This window comes from Pholis gunnellus, assembly GCF_910591455.1.
Source record: "Pholis gunnellus genome assembly, chromosome: 1".
In the NCBI taxonomy this organism is placed as follows: Eukaryota; Metazoa; Chordata; class Actinopteri; order Perciformes; family Pholidae; genus Pholis; species Pholis gunnellus.
Window position 1 is genome coordinate 7,836,242 of NC_136528.1, and position 23,189 is coordinate 7,859,430.

The 23,189-nt window shown below is 42.1% G+C and overlaps 1 protein-coding gene across 1 annotated transcript; it reads left to right on the top strand.

Annotated features, from left to right (window-relative positions):
• Positions 1 to 533: 533 nt before the first annotated feature.
• On the top strand, positions 534 to 23,172 carry trpm5 (transient receptor potential cation channel, subfamily M, member 5; the record flags this gene model as incomplete). Its single annotated transcript, XM_079186657.1, has 26 exons — positions 534 to 560; positions 2,204 to 2,271; positions 3,358 to 3,514; positions 3,619 to 3,799; positions 4,205 to 4,377; positions 4,518 to 4,695; positions 6,059 to 6,123; positions 6,537 to 6,722; positions 7,022 to 7,121; positions 7,367 to 7,485; positions 8,091 to 8,438; positions 9,413 to 9,556; positions 13,571 to 13,694; positions 13,856 to 14,001; positions 15,221 to 15,333; positions 15,423 to 15,524; positions 15,992 to 16,250; positions 19,426 to 19,544; positions 19,730 to 19,862; positions 20,591 to 20,765; positions 20,942 to 21,110; positions 21,238 to 21,416; positions 21,637 to 21,769; positions 22,500 to 22,572; positions 22,713 to 22,803; positions 22,935 to 23,172. The coding sequence occupies 26 exons, from the start codon at positions 534 to 536 to the stop codon at positions 23,063 to 23,065; spliced, it is 3,693 nt and encodes a 1,230-aa protein (XP_079042783.1). The 3' UTR covers positions 23,066 to 23,172.
• Positions 23,173 to 23,189: the final 17 nt, after the last annotated feature.

Sequence of the window (23,189 nt, forward strand, 5' to 3'; positions counted from 1 at the left end):
ATGGCTGAGTAAAGAATGTAAGCATATAGAGCTACTTCAACCAACACGTTATGATGGAGCACAATAATCTGAAATTCATCGGACAATTACATTAACATATATTACATATTTGTCTCCATTCAGCTCTCATTAAATATTGCAAAAACGTCAAATTGACAGAATGTGGATCAATGCTAGAGCTCCTGGGGAGAATTACACCTTTTTTATGAAAGGTAAACTATTTTACACTGTGCCATTTTAAAATGTGCACCCATGAACGTGCCAACAGTATGTAAAATAATTAGATACAGTAAAGTAATTGAAATAAAAGCAGGAGTATGTGGTCCTGATGAGAGCAATTTGCAGCGGCTGACCGACATGCAAAGCAACGGTGCGCGGCAGTGTCTGGGATTGGCCAAAAGGAAGGAGAGCCACACCTTTGCTCCACTTCCTGATTGCCCAGGTAGTTCACCTCAGGGCTGTGCAGGAAAAACCCCTCAGCCCTCTAACAGGTGTGGTACAGCAGGAGGACGAGAGGAACATTCATTCGAGCCATGCAGGAGAGACAAGGCACACCTCTGGTGAGTATGGACAGTGTGGTCTTTTTTTTTCCTGTTAATCACCTTAGAGATGTTTACATTTGGCAATGAAAAGATTATTTATGGTTAAGGTGTAATATTTGTACACGGTGGCCAACGTTTTCACACAAAACAGTGTGTCTGTTAATGATACACACGGGCTCACATCCAGCCTACATTGTATGTCAAGGGTGATAAAGCAATATGGGAAAATCAGTCTATGATTTGTGTGTTGTATAATGGAAAATAGTTTATGATTTCATATCTTGAGGATGTAATTACAGTTTGACTTTGAAGATGAAGCAGAAGTTGTGGGCTGCATCGTTTTCTTAGCCATAACAACCTACAGAGATGCACCTATGCACCTACAATATTATTAAAACAATATCTCTTATAGTTCTCCCTTAAGCTATCCTTATTTTACTCATTTTACTCATTATTCTAAGTGCAATATCTTATCTCTTTTGGTTTATTAAAGTGAAAGATTCATTTTTCTACCTATGATAATACTACTTCAAGTGCTGTAAAATGTTGACATTCAAAAACAAAATATTGATTTTGAAACAGAGTATTGCTTTTTCTCTCATGAACACATTCAATTTAATAGAGGTTTCGACATGAGTCCGAAGGGGGTTGCTGGGCCCAACAGCTACACAAATACTCTCATATACGGTAGCTGTGTGCTTGCTGTAAATCGATTAGGACATCCCAGATCATCATCTTGTCTGCTAGAGAAAAGACTAGCCCGACTTCAAGCAAGATGTAAAGTGTGCTGTGTGAGGGTGTCTATGTCCGTACCTTTGCATGCAAATTGTCCTGTTTGCATACCCAATAGTCTTTTCCCTCCCAGATCCAGACCTATAGTCAAATAAAGGCCTCCACAACAAGCTGCTCACTTATATTAGAACAGATGGCTCAACACAAATTGACTCTCGGTGTGTGTGTGTGTGTGTGTGTGTGTGTGTGTGTGTGTGTGTGTGTGTGTGTGTGTGTGTGTGCTAATCGTCGCACCGCCATTCTATTAAGACACTTTTCTTGCCCAGGGAGGCTCTTTGTCAAAGAAATGTACACTTGTGCAGCATTTTCTTTTGGTTCTCATCATCTTCCACAAACAAACAGCCCACGCAAATAAGGCTGGCTGATAAAAGTCTGTGTTCACTCAGACAAACGGATTATCTTATCAATAATGAATGAGTTTCCTTTCTGAACTCAGTGTCAGTTATTTCTATGAATATAAGCATTCAGAGATAAACAGACTGTTGCTGTTTTCATTGTAAAACAATAACTACATACGAACCAGGTCATAATGTCAAAAGCAGATTCCAGAGTGCTTAATAAAACCTAAACACATTATTGTCATTTGACAAAACATCTGAGGCGTTTTACATTTAGAGATTTTGGTGAGAAGCCCACAGTATTGTGGCCCAGTTTTCTTGTTTTCATGTCTATCACTGACAGTGTTTTGTGAATTTCTAGTTCAAGCATCGCTCAGGAAGCGCTTTGCATATGAAGCGAGGATGAAAATTCTGCCAACTTTGCATTGACCACAAGTATTTCTGAGAGCCTTTCCCCTCTGTGAAAAGAGTGGTAAGCGAGTCATAATGGATTTAGAGGAAATTGCTGTCTGTGAATTTGTTTAATTACAGGGGACGCTGCAGCCACAGCCACGATGCCTGCGATGTGGGGACGCACTGGAGTGGTCAGAGGAGCACAGGTGTGTGGTTGTGTAGAAGTCAAAGACAATACGAACAGATATAGTAGTCTGTTCCCTTACATTCCTGACAACTGCCAGAAGCTCTTATCTTAAAATTAATTACAGTGCTGTTAAGTGTTCGAGATAAAGACATCACCATCAGATCATTTGCAAGCAATCAGATCAGACTTGCAGTTAGCAGGCCATAAATGTAAGAGGTGCTACAGGAAGCAAACATTTGTGCCGGACTAAGAAGCCTTAACTAATTATAGTTAAGTATAGTTTTCAGTTTAAATTATTAACGAGTAGAATAGAATGCTTTGTTAAATACTAAGAGTAAAAGCAAAGTGCTGCATTCTTGATACAGAAGATTACAGACCAAGCAGCCAAACCATGAAGGATACCGGTTCTTCTGATGCGGACGATAAAGGGAACTTCAGTATCAAACGCTGTGACAAAGCGTCGGTATTTGACGCCCTCTGAGTTTGAACAGGCTGATCATGTGTGTAGAATATTATTCCACCCCTGTGTCTGGATCTGCGTTAATACACTGCTGTAAATGCAAAATCCAGAGCATTTCTATTCTCTCCAATAGCTGGCGGTTCACAGCTAACAGTGCTAACAGCGCTAACTATACAAACGACGTGCTATGTTTCCGTATCACTAAAAGGCTCTTGTGTCCGGCCCGGTGTAAGCAAAATGTAAGCGAAGCCCAGAGATGCTCGGATTAAACCACACACAGAGGGAGAGCGACTTCATTCTCTGCTCAGGTTGACATCACTCCACTGTATTGCTGCTATATTGATGCTCTGAATATCGTATAGAGACCCTTTAAATTTAGCACCGAGCTAATGATAATAGGGCAGATTATGCTTTTGTATTTAGAAAAAGTACAGACCAAAAAGCCCACAATCTTATTCAAATGTTTGCTTCACTATGGGAGAGCAGGATGAGAGAAAATAGTCTTGGTGCATGTTTGTGAGGAACACAGTGAGACAGGTGTTGCGGGTGAGCAGGAGATCAGTGATCATGCTACAGCTATTGTGTGTTGGTAGAAAGGACCGTATGATGCAATTCACATATCCACTGAATGCGTGTTTCTCTCAGTGTCCTGCTGGGCTGTTCCTGCTGCTCGACAGTGGATGAGACGCTGGAGAACGTAGCCAGAGGCCTTGCCAGCAGAATGAAGAAGGAGAAGAGCCACTGGGCATCGGGAAGAGTGGGCGACATTGACTTCGTTGGCTCTACAAAGACAAGAGGAAAGGTGAAACCAACAAAAGCTGAAGACTTAGACTATAACGGCATTGGGAGTTTGCAAAATAGATCTTTCGAGAATAATGACACATCGACTCGTCTCTTTATTTTCAGTTCGTGAGGGTGCGCAGCGACACCGACCCAATGCTGATCTACCAGATGTTGACAGAGGAGTGGGGCCTCGCTCCCCCACACCTGGTGGTGTCACTGGTGGGCGGCGATGAGCTGACTCAGATGAAGCCCTGGCTCAGGGACATTTTAAGAAAAGGACTTGTGAAGGCTGCACAGAGCACAGGTGATAATCAATGGGCCGAACATGGCCTTGGCTCTTGAAATCAACAGCCAATGATGGAGAATGTGTTCTCTGTCGCCCTTTGTTGGCTGGTGGAAGAATCACCAAGAGGAAATCTTATCTTTTATTCAGATGTGGGAAGTCGTTTTCATGTGTTTTTTAATTGCATGATGAGTAAAATGTTTTCAGGACTTTCAGGACTAACACAGAATGCTTTATAACCATTTAGGCAGAAACCTAATCTACATAATCAATAGGCCATCCAGGAATCCTGGAATCCAGAACACAACTGGTTTGATACATACTCATAACAGTGACTCGCTTCTACTTCCCATAGATCCTGCTACAAAGTGCACAAAAAAAATGACCAAATGCACACACAAATGCAACTGCTAATGTGTTCTCTAGGGGCATGGATTCTGACTAATGGCCTTCGCTATGGCATCACCAAGCACTTGGGCCAGGCGGTGAGAGATCATTCATTGGCCAGCACCTCTTCTACAGTCCGCGTAGTGGCCATTGGCATCGCACCCTGGAACATGATCCACAACCGAGAGGCGCTCACCAGCAACTTCCCCAAGGTTTCTGTTTATACACAGGCGATATATAGAGCTAATAAAACCTGCAGCAATGACAATAAAAGCAAATATTTACACCTTTCACAACAGTGAGCTCATGCTGTCCTCTCGTATTTCTGCATGCCCGCATTCCTGCCATCAAGGCGGACGAGCCTGCGGAGTACAAGCCGCAGGATTTGCCTCATGGGTCGGTGTATTCCCTGGACAGCCACCACTCCCACTTTGTGCTGGTGGAGGAGGATCCCAACAGACCAGGAGCCACCAGTGAGATGAGGGTGAAGCTGCTCAAACACATCTCTCTTCAGCGCACTGGTTATGGAGGTAAAGCCCTTTCAGTCATGAGAATCCTAATTATTAAATGTTGAGGTACTGCATTTACTTGTATAAATAAACTAAACAGACAGTAAAATTCACTTAAATATTAAAAGTAGGAGTACTCATTTTATTTAAATTATAGATGCATTAAGTATTATTTCTCCGTCGAGCTGTTCGTAGTACGGGGGGGGGGGGGGCTGCTTCATATACTGTTAAATAAAGCCTGCTTCATATTTTATGACCTTTTTCATATGGCTCGCTGTAAAATCATAAGCCTCGAAATCGTAAAGCTCAGAAAGGCACATCTGCTGACTTTTGCAATGCGTCTGCAATTGACATTCTGTGTGTTGGGTATGCACTCTTTACCGCCCAAAGGGAGTAAATATATAAGATTGAAAACAAACTGTCTCCCAAAGAACAGCACGTGAGCAGACTCCCCAACATCGGCACTCCCATTCTTTTTATCTTTTTTGTCTTTCAACCACAAATTAGCTCAGGTAGGTAGCTGGTGCTGCTTTGAAAGATTTAAGCAGTAATCCAAGGTGGAGTTTTACTTGTAAGCAAACAAAAGTTGTGTTTGCACTCATTAAAATACACTATGTGTTCGCTTGAGGTCAGACAACATTTGTAAAGCCATTCTTTTGAATGATGTAGTTTATAAATGTAAAATAAATTGTGCCATGTGTGCTCTTGCGGCTTTTCCTTTTCTCCGCCTTTGCTACTGTAATTCTTTGTGAGTCAGTGGAGTAGCCTTAAAGGAGCATCAGGAATGTAAATTTTACTTAGTTTATGTACTTATTTTAAGCCCAACCATGATGTTTTTCATAAACCCAATGAAGTGGCTGTGTTGAATTCACATCGTTAACCAGGTGTTTACTGCGACCGTGTGCTGGGCTACCCCGTGCGTTATAAAGTGGTATGGGTTTTTTTTTCCTTCTTTTTCTCTGCGAAACCCTGTCTTAGCACATGCACATATTAATATATTAATTCCCAATCTATGAGTCAGGACCCCTCAAGGTGTCACACGATAAATATGAGGAGCTGTGAGAATAAGAAAAAAACTACAGTTCAAAATGGTTCAAATGTGACAATTAGGAACATCAGTCTGCTCACAACAAGGAGACAAAGAGAAACTGTGAATAAGATATTTGTCACCATATAGGAGGTAACCGGGGATGGGGGCTATCACCGTGGTGCAGAATTTAGTAAAGTGACAGCTGAGGGGAAGAAGCTGTTCCTGAGCTTGCTTTGCGGTTGACAGCAGATGCCTATATACCATTTCCACAACAGCGGGATGTAGTAATAATTTGAGATGCTCTTGAGATGCACAAGATGTTATTATAAATGTACTTTACTTTGGTGCATTCAGGCGCAGGCAGTTTCGAGATCCCTGTTCTGTGTCTCTTGGTCCACGGGGAGCCCAGAATCCTGAAGGTGAGTTTCATTTTATTACGCTGCTAGTTAGTTACTCAAGAACTTTAAAGATGTGACCACGAAGAGACCTTTTGAGAGCTGGATATATTTTTGTCATGTGAATGTGCACAATCAAACAGTGGCTTTGGCTCGAGAATTAAGCACTGAATCAAATTTTGGTTGTGCCACCTCCTGAAGTCACGGGCCAAAGCCATACTGAGGAATCAATTCTGTTTTCACAAAACTAATCTCTTGGGCACAAAAGCCTGTCATCGCCACCAAATCTGCATAAACAGAGCCGCAAACCACGATTATGGCATGCAGCTGATCGATATAATTCTTTGTTTATGTTCAGTTGAGAATTTATTCAGTGAAAAACAAGGTATGTTTGTGAGTTTACCCAGCCAGTCAGAACACTGTGTTCCTGTCTGCAGAGGATGCACAAAGGCATTGGCAATTCGACACCGTGGCTGATCCTGGCAGGCTCGGGAGGCGTGGCCGACATGCTCGTCACGCTGATGAATCGGGGCTGCTGGGATGGCGACAGTGTTCACGAGCTGCTGCTGGACACCTTTCCAAATGCCCACCACGGCACAGACATCAGTAACTGGGTCAAGCTGGTGAGAGCAATGTGCAGTGTGCAGCATGGAGGCAGGCACATACACGCATCACGTTCGCGTTGCCAGAAAAATGGGGCACACTGGGGAAGATTGTGAGGGAAGCTGGTGTGGGATTTTCATCCTTATCTTCAAAATGTGTTTGTGATGACCTAATTTAGGATGTGAAGGGGGGGGGGGGGGGTAATAATTTATGTTTTTTTTTCAAGCTGACATACACAATGAAGGGATTGTAATTTTGAATAAACAATGCATTATCAAATTAGGTATTAGTAATAACTGACTGTCAACCTGCCAATCAGATCCAGCAGATACTTGATCACGGGCATCTCCTAACTGTCCACGACCCTGAACAGGAGAGCTCCGAGCTGGACACGGTCATCCTCAAAGCTCTAGTCAAGGGTAAAGTATCTTGTGAGAGATATGTTGTCGAGAAACTTGCATTTTTTTTTTAGGCTGTACAATTACTGCAAAGGTTTCTTAACTTAAAAGCTGCATGGAGAGAAAGAGAGAGAGACAGAGACAGAGCTTTGACATTTCGAGCACTTCATATATTGTGAACCTGTTGACATCTTGTATGTTGTGTGTGTGTGTGTGTGTGTGTGTGTGTGTGTGTGTGTGTGTGTGTGTGTGTGTGTGTGTATCAGCTTGTAAGAGCCAAAGCCAGGAAGCCCAAGACTTCCTTGACGAGCTAAAGCTGGCTGTGGCCTGGAACCGCGTGGACATCGCCAAGAGTGACATCTTTAATGGGGATGTGGAGTGGAAGGTGAGACGACCAGTAATTTTGAGAAGAGGTTTGTAATTAAACTTTGTCTTATGTGGGATTGACTCACTTTTGGAGCCAGCCTCAAGAGGCCATTTGAGGAAATGCAGTTTTGGGCATAATGTTGGCTTTATTTTGCTGCTTGATTAACACACATCCATTAACTAATTGACAGGACATTTCACTGAAAAACACAAATGTCAACCATGATGGTGGCACGAGAGAAGCAATCAGGAGATCATCAAATTCAGTAGGAGTCATCCTCTGGGGACCATGAATGTCTCTACAAAACGGACAACCCACCCAATAGCTTTTGAGATATAGCTCTGTCCGAACCAAATAGTGGACCAATCAACCAATAATCCGATCAACCTACCCACTCATTTCTATCCCTTGAGCTTTGCAGCTGGCGTACCTACATTTGTATTCAATATGGGAGGGACTTATTGACCAGTGACTCATTAGATAGTGCACAAATATGTGTGGTAAGCCAGTGTCCATTACAGTAAAGGAGAAAACAGCCTCACAATTATGAAAGCCTTTTCACGTGAAGTAAAGAGGACTGTTGCTTCATGTGTCTTTGTAACAAAGACTCTCGATCTTTACAGGCATGCGACCTTGAAGAGGTGATGATGGATGCGCTGATCAATGACAAACCCGACTTTGTGCGCCTCTTTGTGGACAACGGCGTGAACCTCGGCGAGTTCCTTACCTACGGTCGTCTGCAGGAGCTCTACTGGTCCGTGTCGGAGAAGAGCCTCTTTCACAACCTGCTCCTCAAAAAGTACGAGGAGAAGCAGCTTCTGCTCGGAGCTGGAAGGGCGCCCGGTCCACCTGGGCACCATCCGCCCGAGCAAGGGGACCGAAAACCCCGCTTCACCCTCTACGAGGTCGCCAAAGTGCTAAAAGACTTCCTCCACGACTCCTGCAAAGGCTTTTACCAAAAGATTCCCACAGTGAGTGATTCGCTCTGTCTCGAAAGTTCCAGTAAATCATATATACTTTACTGAATAGGAGATCCTTTCAACTGATGGATTAAGGTCCACCTTGTACTGTATTTATTTTTTGCAGTGGTTCTCATCCTTTTTGGCTTGTGATATCTTAAAATGAAGCAATGTCTACAGTATTTCTGCTCCCTTGTCACAGTTTGCGTTTGTCTATGAGTTGTGAACGGACAGTGATTTTCCCTTCTAACCCTCTCAGACTTTTTCATTTGAAACCGTTAAATGCCTGAAAGATACAAGACAGTATACAGACGTCATGGTAAACTCACTTCCTGGAAAAGAGTGAATCTGTAATGTTGTTCTCATCCTGCACTTGTAGGGTTAAAACATATAATCTAACCAACAAAGTTGTCGCAATTCTTAGGTAATTCTAGTAAAAACAGAATATGATGTCCGAACTATGTAGTTTTCGTGTTTTCTGTCCTGTTAGCCACCCTTCAGATTTTGTTTTTGTGACAGGGGCCCTCGAGGGGCCTTCACCATAATTGTGAAAAGGAAGAAATGGATCATCGCACACCAAACCTGCTTTCACACTCTCGGAAATCTCATCTAAATTTACCCTCTGGATTTGCAGTTAATTGCCCATCTCTGGATGTTGTTAGCACTGTATCAAGCTGTTAAAAAGAAATTATAGCTCAGATCATCAACTTAAAATCAAATTGCTTCTTGGCAGAGGGTCTGTCAGCTCGGCCTGTTTCATGCATTTATTTTTTTTAAATACCTACATCTCCTGTACACAGACTGACAGACTACCAGTTAAAGAATAATGTTTTTCATGGCAGATGAAGTATTTTGTTTTGCAATAATGACCATAGATGTGATATGTGCAATAGATTTTATGACTCATGTAATAACTGCATGCTCCTGTAAACTGCGTGCAGCTACTTGGTTTGCTATACATATTTAATAAAGTGTGTGCGCTCTAGGAGAAGCCAGCGAAGGGCCGACTTTTCCACACCCAGAAGAACCTGGCAGAGTCAGAGGAGCGCTGCGAACATCCTTGGAGGGACCTCTTCCTCTGGGCCGTCCTTCAGAACCGACAGCAGATGGCCAACTACTTTTGGGCTATGGTCAGTCTTGTCAGCTTCTTTATTCGGTTCAGCTCCGGCTCGTACAATCTCAGCTCTGTGTGGTTCGATCGATGAAAGCCCAAATGTGCCTGGCAATGGCAAACACTATTCAAATCAAATTGAAGCAAGTTAAATGATGCTGTGCTAGTTTGAGTCTAGATTCAGGGGGGAACAAGAGTGATGTGGGCCAGCGCAGCACAGGTGCAGGTCAGTACTGCCATATGTAAATGCCACCCCAGATAAAAGAGCACTACAAACGGCATATTTATGAAGAACTCGGGTGAACTAAAAAGCTATCTTATCTCCAGGAACATTAGTCAAATGAAGGTCATGCTGCTTCATGAGGCAGCGTATTCAACGAGCTGTGAGGTCGTGCGGGCGTATCTAAAGTCCTGATGAAGTTAATGCGAAATAATATTCTGACATGGGATTGATGCACTATGAATGGTTTAAAAGACACCAATCAATGATAATTGCTCTTTGTTTTTAATGTCTCTTCAAGGCACCTTTCATTTCCTTATTGCCCTTCCCCGAACTGAGGGAACCAATTACTGTAATCTCACAAGCGGTCACCCTCATGTGCTCCTTTCCTGCGTCTTATTTCAAACATTATCTGAAATTATGGTAATTGCATTGAGTGTGTGTACAACCCCCACTGCAGATCTTTTTTCCCTACTCACACTCTGGCGGGGATATCTGCATTCATAATTTCATTGTTTGAAGTATCTCTCATGGTGAAAGGCACATCAGAATTATCCTTGCAGGCTGGCTTATGCTAGCAAAATACCCCCATTTATAAATGAACCCAAGAGGAACATTTACAGCGCGGTGCATAGGAATATTGATTATTTGAATAAAGAGGGTTGAGGTTCACACCGCTAAGTGTAGCTTCAAATGGAGAGCCCTCAGTTTTAGTATGTTGCTCTTCATTTATATGTGTCATGTTAGTCCTATAAAAGGTTTCTTCTTCAAGGTATATGGCCATTAAAGGGGATGTATCATGCTCATTTTCACACTCATACTTGCATTTTGGGTTTCTATTAGAACATATTTTCATGCTTTAATGTATAAAAAACACTTTATTTTTCTCAGCCTCCTTCCTGAGAAAGCCCAGTTTGCTCTGATTGGTTTGTGAGAGAAATATGGGGCACCTTTGTGAAGGTGGTTCTCAAACTGTGGTTGACACATTCAAATAAGCCGGAGAGCGATCTCATAAAAAAGTGAGTGGTTTGTCTTATTTCACAGTTTGTGGGTTGGTAGGAACTCAAGACACCAAAATAGATATGCACAAGCAGTGAAAAAGTAAGTTTTTCTATATATGTCCCATTTAAAGGTTGATATTACCTGTTGAAAATCACAATATATTACAACAAACATAATCTATTATAATAATAAAAAATTACCAGAAAGAACTAAAGGTTTTCTTTTCTGATAAAGAATACATTGATTATCACTCTCTTCCTTCTATCCTCATGTACATTTTTGACTGACCTGGGAACCCGCCTGGTGTTACCCTAGGACCTAGGAGACTGTTAGCTTACTAAATGAACATCATGCTGTATTGAAGAAGACTTGAAACTAGAGATTGAGACCATAAACTCATGTTTACGATGTTTACTGAGGTAATAAACCAAGAGAGAAGTAGAGTCATTTTCTCATAGACTTCTATACAACCAGAGGAGTCGCCCCCTGATGGTCAGTAGAGAGAATGCAGGTTTTAAGATGCTTCCGCATTGGCTTCACTCGGCAGAACCGGAGGTTGCCGCCTGGTTGAAATGATAGTGCTCCCTTGGAGGGAAACAGTATTCAACATAACACCGTGAGGGGACAGCCTGCCAACACCCATATACAACAACCCGTCATTATCATATTTCAACAACAAAAAAATCACATCTGCTAACATTTAGGTCAACAAAAACAACAGTTATGTTTGCAGCTCGGTTAGCCTTTTTGTCTGTTTCTTTGTCTGTCTGTCAGCAGAAAAGGGGAAAAAGTATTGATCCGACGTTGAAACACTATAACACTTTCATTAAAGGTGCTAAAGCACAGTGCAGAGTGGCAACCATGAGCTAGCTATTGGAGCACGATGGCATGCACTAACATGCACTAAAAACATGCACGGCTGGCCCAGCTTTGTTATTAAAGCACTGAGAAGCTCTGATAACACACAGAGGAAGAGCAACCTCATTCTCTGCTAAGGTAAACATTACTTCACTATATCTTTACATATATATAGTGGTTCATATATATACAGGACTGTCTCAGAAAATTAGAATATTGTGATAAAGTTCTTTATTTTGTGTAATGCAATTAAAAAAACAAAAATGTCATGCATTCTGGATTCATTACAAATCAACTGAAATATTGCAAGCCTTTTATTCTTTTAATATTGCTGATTATGGCTTACAGCTTAAGAAAACTCAAATATCCTATCTCTAAATATTAGAATATCATGAAAAAGTATACTAGTAGGGTATTCAACTAATCACTTGAATCGTCTAATTAACTCGAAACACCTGCAAGGGTTTCCTGAGCCTTGAAAAACACTCAGCTTGGTTCAGTAAACTAAATCACACGTATGGGGATTATCACAATATTCTAATTTTCTGAGACAGTCCTGTATATATATATATATATATATATATATATAGTAGTAATGCTCTGAATGTCATATAGAGAACTTTCGAGCCTGCGAGACAGGGCATTTGTGCCGGAATAATCTGAAAAATGTGTTCCCAACAAGGAGATGCCCCCTCAAGTCAGAACAACAATTCGGAAACAGCTACCCTGTTGTTTAAACGCTCTGAGCAATAAAATACAACACATCTTTTTTGTAGCACCCATGTTTTTTTTCCTACATTACGATCACACCGATTTCGGAAGAATTACTTCTCAACGTGGGAAATGGGACCATCCGAGGAGCATGTGAATGCACCATTGTCTTCGCTCTAGTTTTTCTTATAAATTGCTTCCAAATTCTTCCAGTGTCAGTGTGTTTGTGCCCAGTACAGACCTGCGGGCTTTTTAATCCTTGCTGGAGGGAACCGCGCTTCCATTCCAAAACAGTTTTTGCTGGCAAACGTCAACTTCTCCTGCAGATGACTGTCTGATATTGAGTGCTGTGTTTTTTTTTTGGCAGCAGGTCGTTCCTTGCAAAAATCTCCCAAGTAAAATGACAGACAAAACAAGTCGTGATGTGTCAAGATGAGTTTTATTAAAACAACACGGACAGCATGTCAAACAAGCTGTGCGACTCCTGTAACTCTGCTGGCATAACGGTGTGCGTACACATCTTTACTTCCTAAACACAAAGTGCATGCGAACAGTTCAACTGTTGCTGATGAATTTAGCTGTAATTGTCTTCTAATTTAAAACAAAATAAATTGGTTATGATTTTGAAAGTGTTGGCAACATTCACAACCAGTTATTTGGCACTTACACCTTTTTAAGGAATCATTTGCTATTTGAGCAAATTTTTTCAGTTTAAAAAAAAAAAATTCTACCTCACACGTGCATTACAAGATTGAATATGGACAATAAGATGGAGGGTAAAAAAAAAACATGGTTTGCTTTGAGAAATAGTGAGCAAAAAAATGGAAAAAAAACACTGGCCTTTGAACAAGAGGGTAGTTTTTCTTTACCTCAACACCACTTTAGTCGTATCCAAGGTGAGATGAGTCCACGACCAAAACTTCAAAGAATAGGGTTTGAACCTGCTCTCACACTCAAGCTGATTGACAGGGGAAGACAGGCTACAACTAAGAATGTTCTCTACTGCTGTTAAAGGTCTGTTCACATCAGTGCTAAATGCAGTCAAACGTGGTCTATAATTTCAAATATGATCACTTGAGCAACTTACATTTTATGTAAGTCGTGAATTATACACCATATGTGTGTACAAGTACTGCAGCCTGGTGCACACAGCACACGCAGGTTTCTAAAATTCTCAACTAGATTCCTCAGATCCCGCTCTCAGACCCATTTCTTGGATCCAGCTTTCTTTTAATCCTTCAGGGCCCTGAGGCGGTTGCGGCAGCGCTGGCGGGTTGTAAGATTCTGAAAGAGATGGCACGACTGGAATCTGAGGCAGAGTCTGCACGCAGTATGAAGGAGGCCAAGTATGAGCAGTTCGCCCTTGGTGAGTATATATACCTTTCTATGACAGTGTGATCAAAAGAAAGGTACACTCCCTGACCTTAAGTAACACAAAAAGTGGAAGGGAATGAAATATGAATCTGCAAATTCTTCAAATGTAGCCGAGCGGTTGACACTGTGTATCTACTGTTCTAATTGTGGCAGATGTCTTCGGAGAGTGCTACTCCAACAGTGAAGACAGGGCTTATGCTTTGTTAGTGAGAAGAACACGCTGCTGGAGCAAATCTACGGTCCTAAACTTGGCCACTGAGGCAGATGCCAAAGCCTTCTTTGCCCACGATGGAGTTCAGGTGACAAGGACACACATCCATATGCTCATTTGGCTCCAATTGAACTAATTATTTTTGTTATTGTGAAATATTTAAAGGGGCCATGCTCGTTTTCAGGTTCATACCTGCATTTTTAGTTTCTACTTGAACCTGTTTACATGCTTTAATTAATGTTCAAAAAACACTTTATTGTTCTTATACTGTCTGTCTGAATATACCTGTATTCACCCTTCGTCTGAAACACTCAGGTTTAGCGCCTGTCTCTTTAAGAAAAAAAAACATGGTGCACCTTTGCAAAGGTAGCAGAGGGTAAAGGTAAAGGGGGGGGGGGGGGGGGGGGGGGTATTCTAATCAGCGTGTGACTAATGTAGAGGAGGCAATTCTGCATGGCTTGTTGAATAAACATGTCTTCCGATCTAGGTAGCCCATTAAAAGCTGACTGGATTGTCTTATTTAAAAGTTTGTGGGTTGGTATTCACCCCAGATAACCAAATGTATGTGCGCACGCACTGACAAAGTGAGATTTTCAAGACATGTCCCCTTTAACTTTCACCCAGAGCATTTCATTATGTAGTTCATTTTGCTGCCTTATGTATTGAAACACCTTGTTGCCCTACACGTTCAAGGGCATCGCATGCCATTAGATACTTATTTCAAAGTCCTATCACTCTGCTCGTCACTGGACTCCATTCTCTATATAATCTTAGAAAGATAGACGCCCTTGACATTACAAAGTCAACATTGAGAGTTAATCGGTATTCAATGTCAGTCGGGAAAGGACGGTTAGTGTGCAGACAACTATTATGTAAAGCACACATTTGGTTAAAAAAGAAAATCCTTTTTAAATGTGAATCAGTGTAGTGTTTCAAGAGAAGGTGTATTTCACTGGTCTGTTAAAAAAGGTGGACAAACCCATGACTGAGCATCGGGTGTCCTTTTCATGAAAGCGACTCATCAGACTGCAACAAGACAGCTGCGGAGAAGGAAACGGTTCACACGTCTTATGAAATGGTTCATAGAGGAGGGGGAAATTAGCATTCTTCATCTGATAACCAGCTGGGATAACTCCCTGTTTGAGGCTGCCATGGATTTAGTCACAAGACTGAAAGGCAGAAATACTCAAAGGCAGCTGACTCCCTCTTGTGGTGAATTTCATTCAGATGTTGAGTTAGTTTTGTTTCCCCTGCTGTGTAACCCTGTCTGATGTTTAATGATTCAAAGCTGAACTTTTTAACTGCAGGCCCTGCTCACGAAGATTTGGTGGGGGGCGATGAGGACGGACACGGCTATCTCCAAACTCGTGGCGTCTTTCTTCTGTCCGCCACTCATCTGGACCAACCTCATTAAGTTCAGGTGATCCACTGGAAGTGATTCTTCTCAGCCATGCTGGACGCATCTTTTTGTGTTGTGTGCACTAACGCGCTCTGTCACGTGTTTCTCAGCGACGAGGAACTCGATAACCGTAACAGCCGCGAGCAGTTCGTGGAGCTGGACAGTCTGGACACGGAAAAGGCTTTACTGTTGACTGACGACGATGACCCTTTGTGAGTTTGTACTTAAATAATACTCACATTGCTGATAAATAATCTGAAAAATGTATTTATTAATCATTATTTTAGATGTTTAACTGCTCAATTATTTTCATTTCTAGTCTCATCTTTTCTTTCTGCATTGTGTACTGACAGTAAAGCGGTCACATTTGCATTTCAACTTCAACTTTATTGTCCCCAAGTGAAAGCCAAGTTAGACACACGCACAGGCTTGAGCAAAAACATGATAAAACACACAAAACATATCATAAAAATCAGTAAAACTCACCACACATGTCACACAAGACAATGTGATGACATAACATAAACCCCCTGAGTGCATCAACAAACCTAATAATCAATGATTAAAACATACTCTTCTCATGGTCCAACGTTTAAATCATTATACTGTAAGTTGTGTTTTGTGTGTGAAAAGAGTTCCAGAAGCACTCAAGTGTCTTCTCCTCTCTTGGTCTTCAAAGGGACTCGTCGCCCGGAGGTCCGGCAGCCCAGAGCTGCGCCTCGGTGTGGTGGCGCTTCCTGCTACGCCGTTGGCGCCGCTTCTGGAGCGCCGCCGTCACCGTGTTCCTCGGTAACGTCATCATGTACTTCGCCTTCCTCTTCCTCTTCACCTACGTGCTCCTGCTGGACTTCCGCCCGCCGCCGCCCCTCGGCCCCGGAGTCCAAGAGATAATGCTCTACTTCTGGGTCTTCACGCTGGTGCTGGAGGAAATCCGACAGGTGACCAATCACGCTGGCGCCTTTAAAATCCGGTTTTCTTACACATTTTGAGTCCTCATATCATTGTTTTGTGATACTTTTTTGTTGTTGAGGATATCTATCCATGCAGCTTTTTAAGATTTGCTGGCATGACAGCATTCAGGCCGGAAAAGTCAGCATGAATCGCTACAATAAGCTCATTCTCTCTGGAGGTTTTAAGAATTCATGAGCCTTTCACCTTTCCGCTCTGACTCTCTTCCCTATGGGCCCTCCCTCCCTTGGGCCCAAAGGCCCCAGATGGGACAGGCCTTGTTCTCTCTGCTCACTTATTTTTTCAACACGCCTCTCAGAAAGTCCCTGAGCTGAACAGAACCACGGCACAGCTTTCCAAATAAAGAACCGCACTGCTGCAGGGGACCCTGTTGTGCTACCGAGCCCAGGGGTGCATGCATCTCCCCAAAGAAAGACAATAGCCCAGGGGGCCTCGGTTTCCCGCCATGCTTGTCATAAAACAAGGTGACAGCCTGTAAGTTTTCCATTTTTTTAAATGTGATAGATGGGCTAGTGTAAGGCTGCTCGCTCTCACAAAGTCGTAAAAAAAGATATGTTGTTGCATCAATTGATAAGTAGCAATATACAGTACAGCAGATATGTAGACATCACTCGTGATCACATGCTGGTTGAGGCGTGTTATTCCATACGATTTGTTTAATGTCAGTCTGGGAGGGATTTAAGATAATCAGGGCTGATTTATAGTTATTCACACATAATTTATCACTGCCTTATGTTAAGCCAACACCAATTCATCTGATGACATTTGATTAGTTTGACCTCAGTCTCTAACTCTACACCTTACGCCAAGAAACATTCCAGCTCTATTTGCAAATGATTTATGCCGTGAAAAGGTCAGACATCATCAGCAAATGAAGAGCGAAGGAAGACGGCTTTTATTAAAATATTTTGGAGGGGAAATCTTTCTCTTAAACATGCTGAAACTGAACAGGGCTGAACAGAAAAGAGCTCGTAGACGTAGACTTACAGTGGCTTGCAAAAGTGTTCACCCCCTGTGGTATTTTTCCTATTTTGTTGCATTACAACCTGGAATTTAAATGATTTTATGCATTATACTCACACAAATGAGTCCCTAAATGCTGCCAATTACCTTCAGAAGTCACATAATTAGTTTAATAAAGTCCACCTGTGTGCGAGTGTCACATGGTCTCGTATACACACCTGTTCTTAAAAGACCATGAAGCCAAAGGAGCGCTCCAAACAGGCCAGGGACTGTTCTGTTCTGGTGAAGTCCAGATCAGGGTTGGGTTATTAAAAAATATCTGAAACTTCCCACAGCGCATCACTAAATCCATTATTATAAAATAGATAGACTTTTGCACCACAACAAACCTGTCAAAAGAGGAGCAATACTCTCGGCAGGCAAGGAGAACATTAATCAGAGAGGCAACAAAGAGACCGACGATAACCCTGAAGGAGCTGGAGGACATTGGACTATCTGTCCATGAGAGGAAAGCCAACGCTTAAATATTGAAACGATAAAACATGTTTGAAGTCTCACACATGCCTTTTAGTGAACTCCAAACGTGATATATATATATATATATATATAAAAACAGATATATATATGTACATGTATGGAGCTGCACAGTGGTCTAGTGGCTAGCACTGTCACCTCACAGCAACAGGGGCCCAGGTTCGATCCCCGATCCAAGGTGGTCCTTCTGTGTGGAGTTTGCACGTTCTCCCCGTGGCAGCGTGGGTTCCCTCCGGGTTCTCTGGCTTCCTCCCACAGTCCAAAGGCATGCAGCTTAGGTTATTTGGAGACTCGAAATTGCCCGAAGGTGTGAATGTGAGCGTGAATGTTTGTCAGTCTCTCCATGTGCCCTGCGATAAACTGGCGACCTGTCCAGGGTGTACCCTGCCTTCGCCCAATGTCAGCTGGGATCGGCTCCAGCACCCCGCGACCCTGAATAGGATAAGCGGTTTGGATAATGGAATGTATGTGTGTATATATATATATATATGTGTGTGTATATATATATATATATATATATATATATACACACAGTATATAGAGACTGATCATGTCACACTTGGATTGCACACAGGTGGACTTTATTTAACTAATTGTGTGACTTCTTAAGGTAATTGGTAGCATCAGATCCTATTTAGGGGCTTCAGAACAAAACCACTTTTCAGTTTTTTTAATCTTTTAGAATCTTTTAAAACAATACCTTTTTTGAATTTCACTTCACCAGTTTTGACCATTTTGTGTAGCTCCGTTACATGACAGCACAATAAAAATCAATTTTAAGTCCAGGTTGTAATGCAGCAAAATAGCAAAAACACCAAAGAGGGTAAATCCTTTTACAAGGCAACGTAGCCGTTGCCTTGTAAAAGTGCTGCTGATTAGGACAACTGTGTCTTGCTTGGTACTTTGAGTATTTGGTCATCATGTCAGGCTCAGTTGTAGTACAGCCAGGGATTACACAGCAGTCTACCACTTTATGAACACAGCATACTTCCCTCAGCTTGTTCTCCAACCAACTGCCCCATCGAGGGACCAAGCAGCCACTCTTGATGCACTTACAGGTTTTCCTGTTCAAACCACAGGAGGCAACTCAACCTCACACTCCTAAGTGCAAGAGGCATTTTACAGGATTGTTGTGACACATGCAGGTGCTTCTAAAGTAGCAGGACTGTGTGTACCTGCTAACTCCCTTTTGACCCCGCAGGCGTGTCTGAATAGGACTTCAGCGTCTGACCTGTCATAGAAAAATATTAGTGCTTTAAAGAATAATAAATAAATATGAATATTTACATTTACAGGAGCACAGAACCTACATTTAGAAACATCTTTGTTCAGTTGTATTTATATTTCATTCCCATAGTGTTTTTTTTAAATTGTATTTCTCTTACAACAAAACAATACTGTAATATCACTTTCTATCAAATTGCGTATGCTACAAAAGCACAGAATGTTGGATGAAAGAAATAGAACATAGAAATAGAAATAAAAGCCAGACTTAATCTTGCAACGGGAAAGAAATGTCACATCACACTTTTCCAACTATAAAGTTGCTGGAAAAGGACTCTGGTTTTCTAATGAACTACCTTTTTTTTATTTTTCAAAAATGTACAAATAATTATAGTCATGCGTGAACTATGTTCTCTGACACAGAGCTTCTTCACGGACGAAGAGATGAGCATCTTGAAGAAGTTCAAACTGTACGTAGAGGACAACTGGAACAAGTGTGACATGGTCGCCATCTCACTCTTTGTTGTCGGGGTCTCGTGCAGGTAACTGGCATTAAAGTGCATTGATGACACTGGAGAGATATAACATGACACGACAGGCTCTAGGTTTGTTGTTATGATGGCTTAGAATAGAGCATTAAAACAAAGGAGCGATTGCATGAATGAATTACAGAATGGGAAGAAGGAATAAACCAAACGGTAATTTCTTTATTTGCTTCATTTTGCAGGATGTCTAAGGACACGTATGAGGCAGGACGGACAGTTCTGGCGATCGACTTCATGGTGTTCACTCTCCGTCTGATCCACATCTTCGCCATTCATAAGCAGCTGGGCCCCAAGATCATCATTGTGGAAAGAATGGTGAGCAGAACAAAGCAGTATTATCCAAACATTGTCATAATGAACATTTTAAAGGGGACATGCCAATGCTCGTTTTCAGGTTCATACTAGTATTTTTGATTTCTCCTTGGACATGTTTACATGCTTTAATGTTCAAAAAACACTTTTTTTTCCTCATACTGTCAGTCTGAATATGTCCGTATTCACCCTCTGTCTGAAACGCTCCGTTTTAGCGCCTGTCTCTTTAAGTTCCCCTCTCCAAAACCTGAGGCCTTTTAAGTAATGCTCATGAGTAAACGACTACGTTTACATGCACACTTATATTCCACTATTATTCCAAATATGACAATAATCTTTTCAGATTAAGACTGCAAGACTGCAAAAGATTGCATGTTTACGGTGAGCTCTGTGCGTTTTATAGTTGTCCAAAAACACCAACAGTTTGCGGTGATGCATACCCAAAAGAAAAGCTCGCATTTCTAGTCGTAATGACTTGGATACAAACAGGCTTTTGGATGTGCTCACATATCTCAACGCCGATATTTTCAAGAAGGTGGTTGAAGGAATGAAAGACGAAGGCTGTGTTCGCACGATCAAACAGTCCGTCACCGGTTACTTTTGTTAGAGTACAAAAGGCTGCATGTAAATGGAATCCTTGTAGTGCAAGGATGTGCATGTAAACGTAGTCAATGTAGACCTTGTGTAGCCCATTGAGAAGATAAAAAACATGTTTTTTCTCTCCTTTACAGATGAAGGACGTTTTCTTCTTCCTTTTTTTCCTGAGCGTGTGGATGATTGCGTACGGCGTCGCCACCCAGGCTCTTCTCCACCCCAACGACCCGAGGATTGACTGGGTGTTTCGGAGGGCCTTGTACCGCCCTTACCTGCACATTTTTGGCCAGATCCCCCTGGAGGAAATAGACGGTAAATGACAGCAGATGTTAATTTCTGCAACTTTTTAAATGGGTGTTCATCCATGAAAAATATGCGGTGTGACTGTTGTGTAAAATGCTGTTTTTTATATTCATTTATGCGATCAGCGATGCTTACCATTGGCCTAATGTCTTCTAATCTAATTTTCTTCATTTAACGGAGCACAGCTGCTCGCATGCCTGAAATCAACTGCACCGATGACTCAGAGGAGATTATCATGGGTCTGCGTCCGCCGTGTCCCAACATCTACGCCAACTGGCTGGTCATCCTGCTGCTGGTTATCTTCCTTCTTGTCACCAATGTCCTGCTGCTAAACCTGCTCATTGCCATGTTCAGGTCAGAGGCGGCAAATCCAGAAAAACCCTCCACATGTTTGTCTGTCCGACGACATGCGTTGACTAATGCTAGAGGCTTCTTTGCAAGTAAAAAAATTAAAAACACTCTTCTTTTTTGCCATTTGCAGCTACACATTCCAGGTCGTGCAGGGCAACACGGACATCTTCTGGAAGTTCCAGAGATACAACCTGATCGTGGAATACCACAGCCGTCCGGCACTGGCCCCGCCCTTCATCATCATCAGCCACCTCTCTCAGCTCCTCCTCAGCCTGGTCAAACAGCCCGCGTCCAAGCAGGAGCATCTTGGTATGAAGGTTATATTTATACTTTCATTAGGAAGCCATTGTACTTTATTTCCAGGAGATTTAGAAATAGTTTGCTGTGGCTTATCGGGCTAAATTAAAATGAAACGAATTACTGGAAAACAAGCTGTGTGTTTATCTATTCTCTATGCACGGGAATTGCCTGTTGCTTAGTTGGTTATTGGACTGCCTCCTTGTGTATGTATGTGTATGTGTTTTGCTAGAGAGGGAGCTGCCGGCGGGGCTAGACCAGAGGCTGATAACATGGGAGACGGTGCAGAAAGAAAACTACCTGGCCAAACTGGAGCGCCAGCATTGGGAGAGCAGTGAGGAGAGACTCAAGAGTACCTCCTCGAAGTAATGGTTGTCTTGTAATTTTTGTAAAAATCTGTAAACTGTCATATGGTAGGAGTATAACAGTATGATAACCACACTGGACACTATTATAGACTGTATGTGAAAAGTGGAGGTAGTCACCGTGACGTCACCAATCGGTTTGACGAGCTGTTGGCCGTCGTCATCTTAGTTTTTTGCAACCAGAAATGACATGAGAGGGTGGAGCTAAGTACAACCGGTTGTTGAATGAAGATTTTAGGCGACCAAAAATGTAATTTTACTGAACTTTAATGAAAAAAAACCCACACTCAATGAAATTCCGAAGACAAAAACACGGACAACTCCCAGAGCGGACAACGCTGTGTTAGTGACCTGTCAATCACAAAGTAGCCCCGCCCTAAAGCATACTCCTCCTTATGTTCTATTTGACTCTAAATGGACCATCATTTACTAAATGAACACCATGCTGTATTGAAGAAGACTTGAAACTAGAGATTGAGACCATAAACTCATGTTTACAATGTTTACTGAGGTAATAAATCAAGAGAGAAGTAGAGTCATTTTCTCATAGACTTCTATACAACCAGAGGAGTCGCCCCCTGGTGGTCAGTAGAGAGAATGCAGGTTTAGCCATTGGCTTCACTTTTCAGATCCAGAGGTTACCGCCTGAACACATCCATGTAGCTTCTGCCCTCAAGTTGTAAAAAGAAAAGTTGATTGCAGCATTGAATATGTCTTGTTTGTGACCAAGGGTTCAGAGCTTGCTGAGGATTGTCGGTGGGTTCAAGGACCAAGAGAAACGACTGGTATCCATGGAGGCTCAGGTAGATCTGAAAAAGTGACAGCACCATGTGACCCATAATGAAGATGCGTATTCCTAAACCTGTTTCATATAACACTGTCTTGTAAGTGATCTGACACAGACAGTTTGCATAAACCCTCAGTCATTTCTGCCGTTGTCTAGGTGAGATATTGTGGAGAGGTGTTGTCCTGGATGGCAGAGTGCTTTGCTCAAAGCACACTCAAGTGCGGGAAAGAAGCTCCAAGAGCTCCAGGTGAGTCAAAAATCTGATAATCACGTGACAATAGACATGAACACTGTTCTCTTCTAACAGTAATATACTGTGATCATACTCTTGCACTACTATGTATTTTGATCTAACTAAATATCAATATGACATTTCAGTGTCTCTAAGCAGCACCAAGGACGCACCTCAAAGTCAACTAGAGAGAGAAGTCAAACAAGAAGAGGATGAAGCCAGACCAGGTCACTCGGGATATGGAGCTAACAAAAAATTTCCATACATTGATGAATAAAACGCTGACTGGTAGCACGCAGACAGCTATTTATGATACTACATGTACGATTTTTTTTGAATATTTTGAGGTATAATGATTGGGGGGGAAAGGGAAAATTTATTTTAATGGACTTTAAATGAAT